The sequence below is a fragment of the Phacochoerus africanus genome, chromosome 12 (assembly GCF_016906955.1).
Source record: "Phacochoerus africanus isolate WHEZ1 chromosome 12, ROS_Pafr_v1, whole genome shotgun sequence".
Classification (NCBI taxonomy): domain Eukaryota; kingdom Metazoa; phylum Chordata; class Mammalia; order Artiodactyla; family Suidae; genus Phacochoerus; species Phacochoerus africanus.
In genome coordinates this window covers 58,263,282-58,279,418 of record NC_062555.1, presented here as the reverse complement: position 1 = coordinate 58,279,418, position 16,137 = coordinate 58,263,282, and the positions used below count along the sequence as shown (strand labels likewise).

Below are 16,137 nucleotides of genomic sequence, written 5' to 3'. Positions count from 1 at the left end.
TTAAGCAATATATTAGGCCAGATTGAATTAATAAACATATACAGAACATTCCACCCCAAAGTGACAGAATTCACATTCTTCTCAAGTGCACATGGATCTCCAGGATGGATCATATGCTAGTCAGCCCACAAAACAAGTCTTAAAAATAAGAAGACTGAAATCATATTAAGCACCTTTGGCATGGACGTTAGAAATCAATTACAAGAAAACAAAACTCACAAACATATGCTGATTGAACAACATGCTACTGAAAAACCAATCAAAGAAAAAATTCAAAAAGAAATAAAAAACCATGAATGAAATGAAATAAGTACAACTGAAAATGGAAACACAACATTATTTATGGGATGTAGCAAAAACAGTTGTAAAAGAGAAGTTCACAGTAATAAATGGCTACATAAAGAACCAAAAAAAAACCCTCAAATAATAACCTAACTTTACACCTCTAGGAATTAGAAAAAGAACAAATGAAGCCAAAAATCATTAGAGAGAAGGAAATAATACAGATCTGAGTAGAAATAAATGCAACTGAGACAAAAAAACATCAGAAATGATTAATGAAAGTAAGAGCTTGTTCTTTCAAAAGATAAATAAAATTGACAAACCTTCAGCAAGACTCAAGGAAAAAAAAAAAAGAGAGAGGACTCAAATAAAATCAGAAACGAAAGAGCAGTGATTACAATCAATACCTCAGAAATAAAAAGCATCATAAGAGACTACTGTGAACAACTATATGTCAACAAGTTATGGCCTAGAAGGAATGGATACAGTTCTAGAAACACATAACCTACCGAGACTGAGTCAGGAAGAAACGGAAAACCTGAACAGACTAATTACTAGCAAGGGAAGTGAATCAGTAACCAAAAACTTGCCAAAAAACAAAAGTCCAGAACCAGATAGCTTCATTGGTGAATTCCACCACATTTAAAGAATTATCCCCAGTCCATCTCAAACTCTTAAAAAAAATAGGAGAAGGAACATTTCTAACTTTACAAGACTAGCATTACTTTGATACCAAAACCAGACAAGAAAACCATGAAAAAAAATTATAGGCCAATATTCCTGATAAACAAAGATGCAAAAATCTTCAACAGAATACTAGCAAACCAAATTCAACAGTATTTTAAAAGGGTCATACACCATGATATAATGAGATTTATTCCAGGGATGCAAGGATGTGTCAACAACTGTAATTAATCAAAGTGATATGCCATGTTAACAAAATGAAGGAAAAAACCCACATGATCATCTGAATGGATGCATTTGACAAAACTGGACAAAAACAATCATTTATGGACAGCAATATGCAAAAGAATGAAATTGGACCACTAGCTTATACCATACACAAAAATCAACTCAAAATGGAATAAGCCTTGAATAAAAGAAACTATGAACTCCTAGGAGAAAATATAGGCAATAAACTCCTTGACATCAGTCTTGGTGATGATTTTTTGGATTTGACACCAAAAGCAAAGGCAACAAAAACAAAAATTAATACATGGGACTATATCAAACTAAAAAGCTTCTGCACAACAAAGGAAACCATCAACAAAATAAAAAGTAAACATATGAAATGGGAGAAAATATAAACTACATATTCAGTAAGCAGTTAATATCAAAACCTCTAAGGAACTCATACAGCCCCACAGCAAAAAGAAAAGAAAACAAAACCAAAAAACCAACTGAGTAAAAATAAACAAGTGGCACTTGTTTCATTAATGAACTAAAAAGTTTTGCACGGCAAAGGAAACCATCAACAAAATAATAAACTGTCAACCTACTGAATGGAAGAAAATATTTGCAAATCATCTGACAGGGGCTAATATCCAAAATATATAAAGAACCCATACAAAACTCAGTAGAAAAAAACAAACAATATAATTTAAAAAATGGGCAGAGGATCTAAATAGGCACTTTTCTAAAGAAAACATACAGATGGCCAATGGGTACATGAAAAGATGCTCAACATCACTAATGAATAGGGAAATGCAAATTGAAACCACAATGAGATAATCATCTCACACTTGTTAGAATGGCTACTATAAAAAAGACAAGAAATAACAAGCGCTAGCAGAGGTATGGAGAAAAGGGAACCCTTGTGCATTGTTGGTGGGAATATAAATTGGTCCAACCAGTATGGAAAACAATGTGGAGGTTCCTAAAAAAATCAAAAATAAAATTACCATATGATCTAGAAGTTCCACTTCCGGGTATTTATTTAAAAAAAGAAAAAACACTAATGTGAAAAGATATATGCACCCTAATGTTTGTTGCAGATAGCTTATAATAGCCAAATATGGAAAAAACTTAAGTGTCCATTGATGGATGAAAGGATATAGGAAATGTGACATGAACAGGAATATTCTCCAGCCATGCAAAGAAGGAAATCTTGCCATTTGTGACAACATGGATGGACCTTGAGGGCATTATGCTAAGTGAAATAACTCAAAGACAAATACCATATCATCTCAATTTTTTTAGAGGAATCTTAGCAAATATAAACAAAACGCCAAAAAACTCAGCTCAAGAAAAGAGAACAAATGGTTTTTATAGGAGGTGGGGCTCTGGCAGTGAGGGGTGGATGGAATGAGTGAAAAGGTGCAAACTTCCAGTTATAAAATAAATAAATCCTAGGGATGTTAAGGCACAGCATGGTAACTATAATTAATAATACTGTACTGCACGTTTGAAAGCTGCTAGGAGAGTAAATCTTAAAAGTTCTCATTACAAGAAAAAATTGGAACTATGTATGGTGACGGATGTTTACTACAATTACTGTGGTGATATATTTACAGCATATACAAAATCAAATCATGACGTTTTAAGTCTGAAACTAATGTGATGCTATATTCCAATTACACCTCAGTAAAAAAAAAAAAGGAATAAAAATGAAAAGCATTTTAAAAAGTCTATCTCAAGAGGTCACATAGTAAATGATTATAGTTATATAACATTCTCAAAGTGACAAAATTATTGGGAAAGAATAAATTAGTGGTTGTCAGCAGTTACGGATGGTGGGAAGGTGATGGGTGTGAATATAAAGAAGCATGAGTGATATATCTATGATCTGTATCTTGCCTAGTTCTATATCGTGATTGCAGTGGTTGTTACATAAATCTGCACATGTGATAAAATGGCATACAACTATATACAGCCACTGTATTTAATGTCATTTTCATGGTTTTGAATTTTTATTGTATTACATAAGATACAACCACTAGGGAAAACTAGGTTAAATGTACATTAGAATTCTCTGTACTGACTTTGCAGCTTCCCATGAATCTAAAGTTACTCCAAAATAAAAAGGTTAAGAAATTCATATTTGATGGAAAAGTAAAATTAGGTTGTGATGATGGTTGTACAACTATAAATATAATAAAAATTCATTGAAAAAATTCATATTTTCTAAGTCTAACATATGACCAATACCAAACCTGAAAAAGATATTATTGGAAAAAAGAAAAATCATAGATCAATCTCTCTCATAAATATAAAAGTAAAAAATCCTAAACAAAATAATATGAAATCATATCAAACGGATTTATTTCAAGAAATCAAGGTGGTTTAATATTAGAAAAATAATATATGTAATTCATCTCATTAATAAAATCAAGGTAAAAAAGCTTACAATCATAATTGATTTGTTTTGTTTTGTTTTAGAGCTGCACCTATGGCATGTGGAAGTTCCCAGGTTAGGCGTAGAATTGGAGTTACAGCTGCTGGCCTACACCACAGACACAGCAATACCAGATCCGAGCTGAGTCTGCGACCTACACCACATCTCACAGCAATGCCAGATCCTCAACCCACTGAGCAAGGCCAGGGATCAAACCCACATCCTCACGGATACTAGTCAGGTTTGTTACTGCTGAGCCATGATGGGAACTCCCCAAAGTATCTGATAACATTTTACAACATTCACTTTTAATAAATAATTTTTTTTTTTTCTGGCTGTACCTGTGGCACTGACCTGAGCCACAGCAGTGGCAACACCAGATCTGTAACTTGCTGAGTCACCAGGGAGCAAATCTAGGGAAAGAACTTAATTTGATTTTTAAAATTCAAAGAGTGATGTTAACGAAAATGGCAAAGTAAGGAAATCCAAATTCTACCTTTGCTATAAAAGCAACCAAAAAATGGTCAAAATATGACAGAATCAACTTTCTCTAAACTCTGGAAATTATTAACAGAGGCTTGTTGCACTATGATTAACATGTATTCAAGAAAAACAGATGATTCTTGGTAAGAACAGCAACGTTTTGCTACTTTAACTTACCCCAGTCTTACTCCCTGTTCCATAGCTCAGCGCTATCTAGGAAAATAACAACCTTGATACTGGAGGGAGCAGAATGAACTAATTTTCAAGGAAATGTAATCATTTGTTTTGACCTGTAGGCTCTATGGAAGACCAGTTCAAAGGGCTTATCTTTATTTCCCCTAACTGAAAACTGGCCTAATGCTAAAAGCTCTTCCCTGGGCACATTCTGGGAAAATGGTTCAGACTAGTTTCTTAGCCATTGCTTCCTGAGGAAAGTTGGGCAAACAATATATTAACCAAAAAGCTTGGGAAGAAAGGCTGAGAAATAAGATGCTCAGGCCTGTGAGCATGGTCAGAAAAGACCTGGGAAGAACTTTCATTAGTGGCAGGGCCTACAGCACTTTGAAGCAAAGCTAATGGAATGATACTCAGTGGCTACACAAGACAAAAGAAACAGAGTTTGTAGAATACTCAGTAAACAAGCAAACAACAACTACAATAAGCCAAACATAATAATAAACCCCGGAAAGGGGACAGAATCTGAATTTTAAGAGTTGCCAACTTGTAACAGTTATAATATCCAGTCTTCAACAGGAACAATAATAATCACTATACCTGTAAAGAAACAATATAGTATGACCCATATAAAAGAAAAAAGAAATAAGCAGAAATTGCCTGAGGAAGACCAGACAATGGAATTTCTTTTTTTTTTTTTCCCCCCCATGCCCACAGCAGGCATGTGTTCCCAGGCCAGGGATCAAACCTGCACCACAGCAGGGACCCAAGCCACAGCAGTGACTACACTGAATCCTTTAACCACCAGGCCACCAGGGAACTCCCAGACAATGGAATTTCTAAGACAAAAGCTTTAAATTAGCTATTTTAAGTATTTCACAAGTTAAATGAAACCATGTCCAAAGAACTAAAGGAAAGTATGAGAACAAAATGTCATCCAATTGAGAATATCAATAAATAGGTAGAAAATATTAAAAGGAATAAAGTAGAAATTCTGAGGATGAAAAAAGCAATACTGAATTAAGATTTCACTAGAGGGGGCTAAACAGTAGATTTAAACTGGCAAAAAAAAACAGTCAGCAAACTGAGAGATCCACTTAGATGATCTGACTCGAGGAGCAGAAAGAAAAGAGAATGAAGAAAAATAAAGCCTCAGAGGCCTGTGAGATACCATTAAGCATATCAATATACACACAATAACAGTGACAGAGGGGAAGGGGGAGGGGAGAGGGAATGAAAATTTGAAGAATAATGGTCAAAACTTTTAAAATTTGAAGCTCAAAACCGAGACACTTTTGGTCAATTAATCTTTGACAAAGGAGGCAAGAATATAAAATGGGAAAAAGACAGTCTTTCAGCAAGTATTGCTGGGAAACCTGGACAGCTGCATGCAAATCAACGAAACTAGAACACACCCTTTCACCATGCACAAAAATAAACTCAAAATGGCTGAAAGACTTAAATATAAGATAAGGCACCATCAAACTCCTGGAAGAGAACATAGGCAAAACATTCTGATATCAACCTTACAAATATTTGGGAGACCAAATATTTTTGGTCTCCCAAAACAACAGAAATAAAAGCAAAAATAAACCAATCAGCCCTTGTCAAACTGACAAGCTTTTGCACAGCAAAGGAAACCAAAAAGAAAACAAAAAGACAACTTACAGAATGGGAGAAAATAGTTTCAAATGAGGCAACTGACAAAGGCCTAATCTCTAAAACATACAGACAACTTTTATACAACTCAACAGCAGAAAAGCCAACAACCCAATTGAAAAATGGTCAAAGGACCTGAATAGACATTTTTCCAAGGAAGATATACAGATGGCCAACAAGCTCAACATCCCTGATTATTAGAGAAATGCAAATCAAAACTACCATGAGATACCACCTCACACCAGTCAGAATGACCATCATCAATAAGTCCACAAATAACAAATGTTGAAGGGGGTGTGGAGAAAAGGGAACCCTCCTGCAGTGTTAGTGGGAATTGTAAGCTGGTACAACCACTATGGAGAACAGTATGGAGGTATCTCAGAAAACTGTACATAGAACTACCATATGACCCAGAAATCCCACTCTTGGGCATATATCTGGACAAAACTCTCCTTAAAAAAGACACATGCACCTGCATGTTCATTGCAGCACTATTCACAATAGCCAGGACATGGAATCAACCCAAATGTCCATTGATAGATGACTGGCTTAGAAAGATGTAGTATATATACACAATGGAATACTACTCAGCCATAAAAAAGAATAAAATAATGGCATTTGCAGCAACATGGATGGAACTAGAGACTCTCATCCTGAGTGAAGTAAATCAGAAAGATAACGACAAATACCATATGACATCACTTATATCTGGAATATAATATACAGCACAAAGGAAACTTCCCACAGAAAAGAAAATCATGGTCTTGGAGAAGAGACTTGTGGTTGCCAACGGGGAAGGAGAGGGGCTGGGAGGGACTGAGAGCTTGGGGTAAATAGATGCAGAATGTTGCCTTTGGGATGGATTAGCAATGGGATCCTGCTGTGTAGCAGTGGGAACTCTGTCTAGTCACTTATGATGGAACACGTAATGTGAGAAAAAAGAATGTATACACATAGGTGTAACTGGGTCACCCTGCTGTACAGCAGAAAAAAAAATATAAATAAATGATAAAAAAAAAACCCAAAAGGATAAACTCAAAGGAATCTACACCTACGTACATCATAATCAAATCGATCAAAAGCTACAAAGAGAATCTTCAAAACATGAAAGGACAAGTAATTCATCATTTGCAAGAGATCATCAATTTGATTAATATTTGATTTCTAACCATAAACAAAAGAGGGCAGAAGGTAGTGGGGATGATGTAATCAAAGTGCTGAAAGAAAAAACCAGTCAAACCAAAATTATTTTTCTGGCAAAACTAATTATTTTTCTTCAAAAGTGAAGGAGAAGTCTTGATATTCCCAGATAAATAAAAAGTGAGAGAGTTTGTTGCTGGCAGTCTGGTCCTACAAGGGCTTAAAGGGAAACCTTCAGGATGAAATGAAGGGACATTAGACAGTTACTTAACGGCATATAAAGAAATAAGCACAAGGATAGGTAACTACACAGGTAAATATAAAAAAAGAGCATAAATGTATTTTTTATTCTTTATTTCTTTATCTCACTAAAAGACAACTGTATAAAACAATAGCTATAAATCTAAGTTTACAGGCACACAATATATAAAGATTTAATTTCTGACAATAACAGATTATATGAGGGAAAGTTTTTTAACACTGTTGAAACTAAGTTGGCTATAACTAGAGTGCTGTAAATTAAGATGTTAACTGTAACCCCTGGAGAAACCACAAAGACTACATAAAAACTTGAACATGAATGTTCATAGCATTTTTATCACAGCCCCAAAGTAGAATCACATCAAGTACCCATTAGTTGATGAATGGATAAACAGTATGTGCCATATCTACATGATGGAATATTATTTTACCATAAAAAGAAATGAAGTATTGTTAAATACAAGCCAGATAAATCTTGAAAATGTTATGCCAAGCCAAACACAAAAGGATGCTATTGTATGATACGAATTACATGACGTGTCTAGAATAGGAAATCCATACAGACAGAGAGTAGACTAGTGGTTCCCAGGGAAGGGGCGAGCAGAGAACTAGAGCTAACTGCTAACGGTAAATGGTTATTTATTTTTTCGGGGTGATGAAAATGTTTTTGAATTAGATAGTGGTGATAGTAGCACAACATAGTGAACAGGCTAAAACCACTGAAGTGTGCACTTTCAAATGGTGAATTTAGTTATGTGAAGTATATCTCAATAAAAAATGCTATAAAAAGCCTAGAGCATATATCATAATTAGTTAAATAAAGTAATACATAATTTTAATGATAACATTAAGTTTTACTAATGAAAGCTTTTTTTGAGATTGGAAATGAAAGAATACTTATTATTATCACTTCCAGTCTACATGTACTAGAGCGCCTTATCAGCACAAAAGAAAAAAAATGTGTAATATTCAGAGACATTGTTAGTGCTAGAAAATAAGTTTAGCATGGTTGCAGGATACAAGGTTATTACACAAAAATAAATTGTATTTCTATATAGCAAATAGAACTAGAAAGTGAAATTTAAGAAATAATACAATGTCATCTAAAAACACTAAATATCAAAGAATATATATATATATATATTTTAGGTCTACACCTGCTGCATATGGAAGTTCTCAGGCTTCAGGTGGAATCAGAGCTGCAGCTGCCAGTGAGGCCACAGCAACAGCAACACTGGATCCAAGGTGCATCTGTGACCTACACCAGAGCTCATGGCAACCCTGGATCCTTATCCCACTGAGTGAGACCAGGGATCCAACCCACATCCTCATGGATACTAGTCAGGTTCTTAACCTGCTGAGCCACAACTAGAACACTCACAGGATACTTTTTTAACATGCAATATGTACACACAAAACCCTGTAACACATTATTTAAATTTTTAAAAAAGATATATTCATGGGCTGTAGAAATTAAATTAACCTATATAGTCAGTGTAATCCTAATTTAATATCTCAGCTGAATAATTTGTGGAAAATGGCAAGTTACTTTAAAAGTTTATATGTGAATATAAAGTGGAAATCTTACAGAAGGAAAACAAAGCTGGAAAATTACCATACCAGATATCTATTATGCAGCTTCAGTAATTAAGATTGTGTGGTATCAGTACAAGGATGGAGAAGTAGATCAATAGAACAAGTCTAAAAACAGGCCTACAAAGCTGTGGACAGTTGTTTTACACTAAAGGTAGGATCTGCAAAACTGTAGGCAGCAGTCTTTTCATTAACCGGTATTGGGTCAATTGGTTTGGAAAACTTTTGAAAAAAATGTTAAACTTGATCATTACTTCACACTAAATACAAATATAAATTCCAGGGGATTATGAATCTAAACATAAAAAGTAGAGTATTAAAGCTTCTAGAAAAATTTGGAAATATGTTTATGACTGCAAAGTGGGAAAATATTTCCTGAACACAGCATACAACACACCAGATAAAGAAAAAGAAAAGATTGATGATTAAAATTAGTAATACTGGTCATCAAAATACACCATTAAGAGACTGCAAAGGCAAGCCAGAGTGGGAGAAAATATGTGCAAAGATCTACTTCTGAAATATATTTAAAAACTCTTTATAAATCAGTATGAGAAAACATAAGCAACCCAATAAAAAAAAGACTTGAAAAGGCACTTCACATAGGAGAATATCAGAATATCAGAAAAGGTGTTCAATCTTATTCCTCAAAGAATATGCAAATTAAACTATAATTAAATATCACTACACATCTAACAGAATAGTTAAAAATATAAAAGACCTCATGTTGGCAGGAACATAAAGCAATTGAAATTATCATATCCTGCTGCTGAGGTATAAATTGATACAAACATTAAAAAAAAAAACCTATTCTGAATTATTTACTAATGCTGACCCTGCAACTTAACTCAAAAATAGAAATTTACACATACGTGTACTCAAAATATAATAATGTTTACAGGAAACTTATTTATTATAGTCAAAAACTGGAAACAACACAAACCTCCAACAAAAATAAATTGTGCTATACTTCTAAAGGGACTAATAGCAACGGAAATGAACAGACTACTGCTACACACAATAATGACTAAATATCACAAATGCTATATTGAATAGAGGAAAGCAGATGTAAAAGAGCCAATATGGAATGTGCTGTGGACTGAACGTCTGTGTCCCCACCATTCATAAGCTGCAATCCTAACCCCCATTGTGACGGTATTAGGGAGTGGGAGCTTTGGGGGCTGGTTAGGTCATGAGGGTGGCACCCTCATGAATGGGATCATTGCCCTCAGAAGAGCGACCCCAGAGAGCTCTCTCACCTCCTCCGCCACGTGAGGACACAGCGAGAAGACTGCTGTCTATGAATAGGAAGAGGGCCCTCACCAGACACCGAATCTGCCGGCGCCTTGATCTTGGACTTCCCAGTCTTCAGAACTGTGAGAAATAAATGTTTGTTGCTTAAGCCACCCAGTCTATTGTGTTTTTGTTATAGTGGCCTGAAGGGACTAAGATAGAACAATTCCATTTATAAACTTCGAACCACAGGAAAAACTAATCTCTGGTGTTAGAAGTTAGGACAATCATTATCTTTGTGGAAGAAAAGAAAGGTAGGGACCAAGACGAAGCATGACTATGGCTTCTGGACACTGGCAATGTTCTATTTCTTGCCCTTGGCAATGGTTAACTGGGTTTACCACGTGACAGTTTACTGAGCTGTATATCTATATTTTATGTAATTTCCTGTGTGTATTTTACTCAATTAAGACAAACTCTTAAAAATTTACCTGTTTTTTCTGTGTTCTGTTTCTGTTTTCCAGCCAATCATCCATTTGTTCCTCAATTTCTTCTATGGAAGTTCCATGATCGTAAGACTGAATATATGCACTTTCTAAAGGCGTATATACAGGAAATTCAGGTTTTGGTTTTTTTACTTTAACTTTCTTCTCCTCTAAAAAAATGTTTAAAATAACAAATTAATAAAAGAATAAAAAGAATTTCTAACATTTTATTCATAGACTTCATAGACTACACCTTGAAAGAACACATAAATATACTGTGATACTCTGTGGGAGGGAATCTGAAAGAGAATGCATGTGTGTATATGTGTGACTGAATCACTTTGTTGTGCAGCAGAAATTATCACAACCTTGTAAATCAACTATACTTCAATAAAACTTAAAAAAAACCACACACACACAAACACACACACACACATATATATAGTTCTTTCATCAAAATAGACCTGCTTTGCTATAAATAGTTACATATTTTATTGTGTATTATCCCTTGAATTGTTTTAAAATAAAACTCACAGATGCTAATGATAGATGATTATGCGATAATCACCACAACAATTTGTACATATCTTAGGTTCCAAAGTACTGTTCATGAAATACTGCATTTTGGCACAATAAAAAGAGCCTGGTCATTGGTATTTTACTCCTGCCTTTACCACCTAATAGTTACATAATATTGGGCAAGTAACTTAGCCCTTAGAAAAAGTATTAATTTTCTCTTCTGTTAAAGAAGATATGAGGAAAATTATATATCCCCAAACATATTTTTTGGCAGAAAGTCAGCTCTTTTCAACATTTTACAAAGCCAAAAATCTAATCTGACAACATCAGGGGTAGTTATCAACAAATGTCTATCAACTGGTCTCTTCACTGAATCCCTTTTTGATTAGAAAGTTAACACTGAGAAGCAACCCTACTCTTAATCACCAATGGAAAACTCCTGCCTCCTTATAACCATATCTTCACCATCCTCTGTGTGTATATGTTTACATGAACCATAATGCCAATGTAATAAAATGATATTGACTTATGAATAGACAAATTCCTAGAAGAGAACAGAGAATCCATAAATATTTCAGTTCAGTTGGAAAAGGATTTAGTAAATGATGCTGGCACAGTGAATATCCATTTGAAAGAAAATTGGACACAATAATACAATATATAAATCCCAGTTGATTAAGAGACTTGACTTTAAAAACCAAAACAATAAAAATCTTGCAAGAACAAATCTAAAAAAACCTACCTGTGCTATTTAAAGGAAGGAGAAAACTAAGACTGAAAACCAGATGCTAAAGAAAAAGATAAAATACAGAATAAACAAATCAAGAAAGAAATAATAGGAGTTCCCCCTGTGGCACAGTGGAAACGAATGTGACTGGGAACCATGAGGTTGAGGGTTCGATCCCTGGCCTTGCTCAGTGGGTTAAGGATCCAGTGTTGCCATGAGCTGTGGTGTAAGTCAAAGACGCAGCTTGGATCTGGAGCTGCTGTGGCTGTGGTGTAGGCCAGCAGCTATGGCTCCGATTAGACCCCTAGTCTGGGAACCTCCATATGCCACGGGTGCAGCCTTAAAAAGACAAAAAAAAAAAAGAAAGAAAGAAAGAAAGAGAAATAACAGATTTGGAAAGATCATCTACAATCCAGAGTACAAATAGAAGGTTGAAATATAGAATACAAAAGAGATTTTAGAAACTGACAAAAGGATAAGCAGCCCAACAGAAAAACTGGCCAAAAATAATGTACATTAAAAATATACAGTCATGGGAAAAGTTCTACTTAAAAAGGATGTTACCTTAACTAGAAATTACATGGTATCTAATACTGTATTTTATCTTATACTGCATCAATACCTTTATCTATACAGACTTTTGAAATGGTGACTTAAAAAAACCCCTGCACAACAACATTGGAAATCATCTATAATTTAAAAAACAGCAACAACAACAAAAAAATAAAACACACACAAAAACCCTACAAACCTTGATACCATAGTAGGTGGTTAGTATCTTAAATGACACGAGTCTACTTTAAAGGTAAAAAAATATAGTGTTACCAGAGTAAAATATGAGCCTAAAGAGGAGGCTAGGTTTTGTTTGTTTATTTTGTCTTTTTAGGGCTGTACACACGGTATTTGAAGTTCCCAGGTTAGGGGTTGAATCTTGAGCTGTAGCTGCTGGCCTACACCACAGCCATAGCAATGCTGGATCCAAGCCTCATCTGCGACCTACACCACAGCTCATGGCAATGCTGGATCCTTAATCCACTAAGCAAGGTCAGGGATTGAACCCTCATCCTCTCATACTAGTTGGGTTCGTTACTGCTGAGTGCCAATGCGAACTCCAGCTTTTTGTTCTTATTTTTTCAAAATTATTTTTCAGAAAAGAAGAGGTCATATAAATGGCTCCTTATGAAGTCTGTCACATTATTCAATTTCTTGTAATTTTCTTTATTTTGAACAACAAATTACTGCTAAGGGAAAACATACATACACCAGAAAGTATCTCATCTGTACTAAATTTGGTTGCTTATAAAGAATCAGCTATAAAAAGGAAACAAATAAATCTGGTTGTATTTATTTCTTGGTGTTGATCATAACCATAAATATTTGAATCTTTTGAAATAAGCATTTAAAAAACTACCTTAGGAAAGTAACACAAGGAGTTCCTGTTGTGGCTCAGCAATAACGAACCTAACTAGTATCCATGATGACGTGGTTTCAATCCCTGGCTCTGCTCAGTGGGTTAAGGATCTGGCATTGCTGTGGCGGTGGTGTAAGCCGGAAGTGAATCTCTGATTCAACCCTTAGCCTGGGAACTTCTGTATACCTCAGGTGCGGCCCTAAAAAGACCAAAAAAACAAAAAACAAACAAAAAAACACCCCAAAACCAAACCAAACCAAAGAACTTGCACTAAAAAAAAAAAAAAAACCCCAAAATCCCATAAAAATCCTAAATGTTATACACATGAAACAAACACAAGAAGAATATGAATGCTGGAGAGATGGACCAACTAGGAATAGCAGGACCCAGTGAGCTCCAAGGGTAACTTCTCTGGGTTTTCTTATGGCCTCATATATCCCAGACTTGGTCCTAGAGAAGCTTGCAACCCAGAAACACAAACAAGAACAGAAATGCTAGTAGTAACAATAAAATGGAATTTTAAAGCTTTCTCTTTCTAGCCAAAAGACCGGAAAAGCAGCAGCATTAACAAGACAAAACTTTGTAATGAGGAAACTTTATATGATTTCAGTATCAGGGTAATATTACCATCATGTAATGAATTGGGAAGTCTTCTTCTCTATTCTGAAGAAAATAGAATTGATGTTAATTCTTTAAATATCTGGTAGGATTCTCTACTGAAGCTTATCTAAGCCTGGATATTTCTTTTTTGGTAGATTTTAAACTACAAATTAAAATTACTTTATAATTACAAGGCTATTCAAATAACTATTTCACATATCTATTTAATGAGTGAGTTAGGGTAATCTGTGTTTTTCAAACAGTTGGTCAACTTTATCTAAATTGTCAAATTTATGTGTATAAAGTTGTTCCTTATTATCCTTTTAATGTCTGCTTGTCCTGCAGTGATTTCTCATGTTTTAATATTAAAATACTGGTAACTTTTTTCTCATTTTTTGTGTTAAACGGCAAATGTTTGTCAGTTTTATTGATCTTTTCAAAGAACCAGTCCCTGGAAGTTCCCTTGTGTCATAGTGGGATAAGGATCTGGTGTTCAATATTCAAAATTCAATCAGTGTAACTCAAAATATTAATAGGCCAAAGAAATGTCACATGATTATATTAACCGATGAAAAAATTTAACAAAACTCAACACCTGGTCACGAGCATCTACAAAAACCCTACAGATAACATCATACTTAATGGTACAACAGTAAATGCTTTCCCCCTAAAGTTTATAACAGAGGAAGAATGTCTTCTCTCTGCCTATTCATGTTCAACATAATTCTGGAAGTTCTAGCTAGCAAAATATGGCATTAAAAGGAAATAAAATGCATAAAAATTGAAAAGAAAAAAAAATTATCCCTATTGTCATGACTGTCTACATAGAAAATGGAAGGAATCTACTTTAAAACTCCTAGAACTAATATGTAAATATGTAAATACAAATTGGTTGCAGGATACAAGATCCACATACAAAAGTCAAATGAATTTCTTTAAGTGAACAGTTTAAAACTGAAATTAAAAACCCAATACCATTTACAATCACTCAACATAAAAAAAGAAACACTTAGATATAAATCTAACAAGATATATGCATGATTTATAAGCTAAGGACTCAAAAACAATAAAGAAATTAATGAAGATACAAATAAATGAAGAGAAATACTCAAGATAGTAAATTGGTCAATTCTCCCCAAATTATTATATAAGTTTAACATAATGCCTACCAAAACTCCAATAACATTTTTTTTGATAGATACACACAAAATTACTCTAAAACTTACAGAGAAAGCTAAAGGAAATGGAATAGCCAAAACATTTTGAAAAAGAAATAGAAAGAATCACTCTACCTGATTTTAAGACTTATTGTAGAGCTGCGATAATCAATATTTCATATTGGCAGAGGTATATAGACTAGTGGAACAGAACAGAGGAGTTAGAATAGCCCTTAAACAAGTGAGGCCAAGTGATTTTTGACAAAATGCAAAAGTAATTCATTGAAGGAAGAATAGTTTTTCGTTTTTTTTTTTTTTAATGTGCTGGTAAAACTGGATATCCATAAGCAAAAAATAAATAAATAAATGAATTTAACCTAAACCTCATACTTTATGGAAAAATTAAGTAAAAAATGGATCATAGATTTAAATGTAAAATGTGCAATTGTAACATAGGACAAAAACGTTAGAACTAGGGCCTGATGAACAATTCTCTGATATAACATCAAAAGCACAATCCATAAAAAACAACAATTAATTGGACTTCATCAGAATTAAAAAAACTCTTGCTCTATAAAAGACTCTATTAAGAGGATGAAAAGATAAGCTACATATTGAGAGAAACTATTTGTAAACCACCTATCTGGAAGAAGAATCATATCTAGAACACATATAAAAATGGACTCTTCAAACTCAACAGTAAAAAATATATATATATTCAAGTAGAAAACAAGCCAAAGGCATGAACAAAGATTCTACTGAAGAGGATATACACATGGCAAATAAGCACATGAAAAGATGTTTCAACATCATTATCCATAGGGAAATGCAACCTAAGAACAAGATGAAATATCTCTCCACACCTATTGGAATAGCTAAAATAAAAAACAGTGAGAACGCCAAATTCTGGTGAGAATGAAGAGAAACTAAATCTCTCATACATTTCTGGTAGGAGTATAAAATGGTACAGGAACTCTGGAAATTAATTTGGCAATTTCTTAAAACTAAATATAAGCTTATCATATGATGCAGCAATTGCACTTCTGGGTTTACACAAAAATTTATACATAACAGTTCAC

The 16,137-nt window shown here is 34.1% G+C and overlaps 1 protein-coding gene across 1 annotated transcript in view; it reads right to left on the bottom strand.

Annotated features, from left to right (window-relative positions):
* DNAJC1 (DnaJ heat shock protein family (Hsp40) member C1) overlaps positions 1-16,137 on the bottom strand; it is a 198,800-nt gene that overhangs the window by 87,435 nt on the left and 95,228 nt on the right. The window contains exon 9 of the mRNA XM_047755503.1: positions 10,651-10,814. Within this exon, the coding sequence (XP_047611459.1) occupies positions 10,651-10,814 (164 nt within the window). The remainder of the gene's footprint in view (positions 1-10,650; positions 10,815-16,137) is intronic.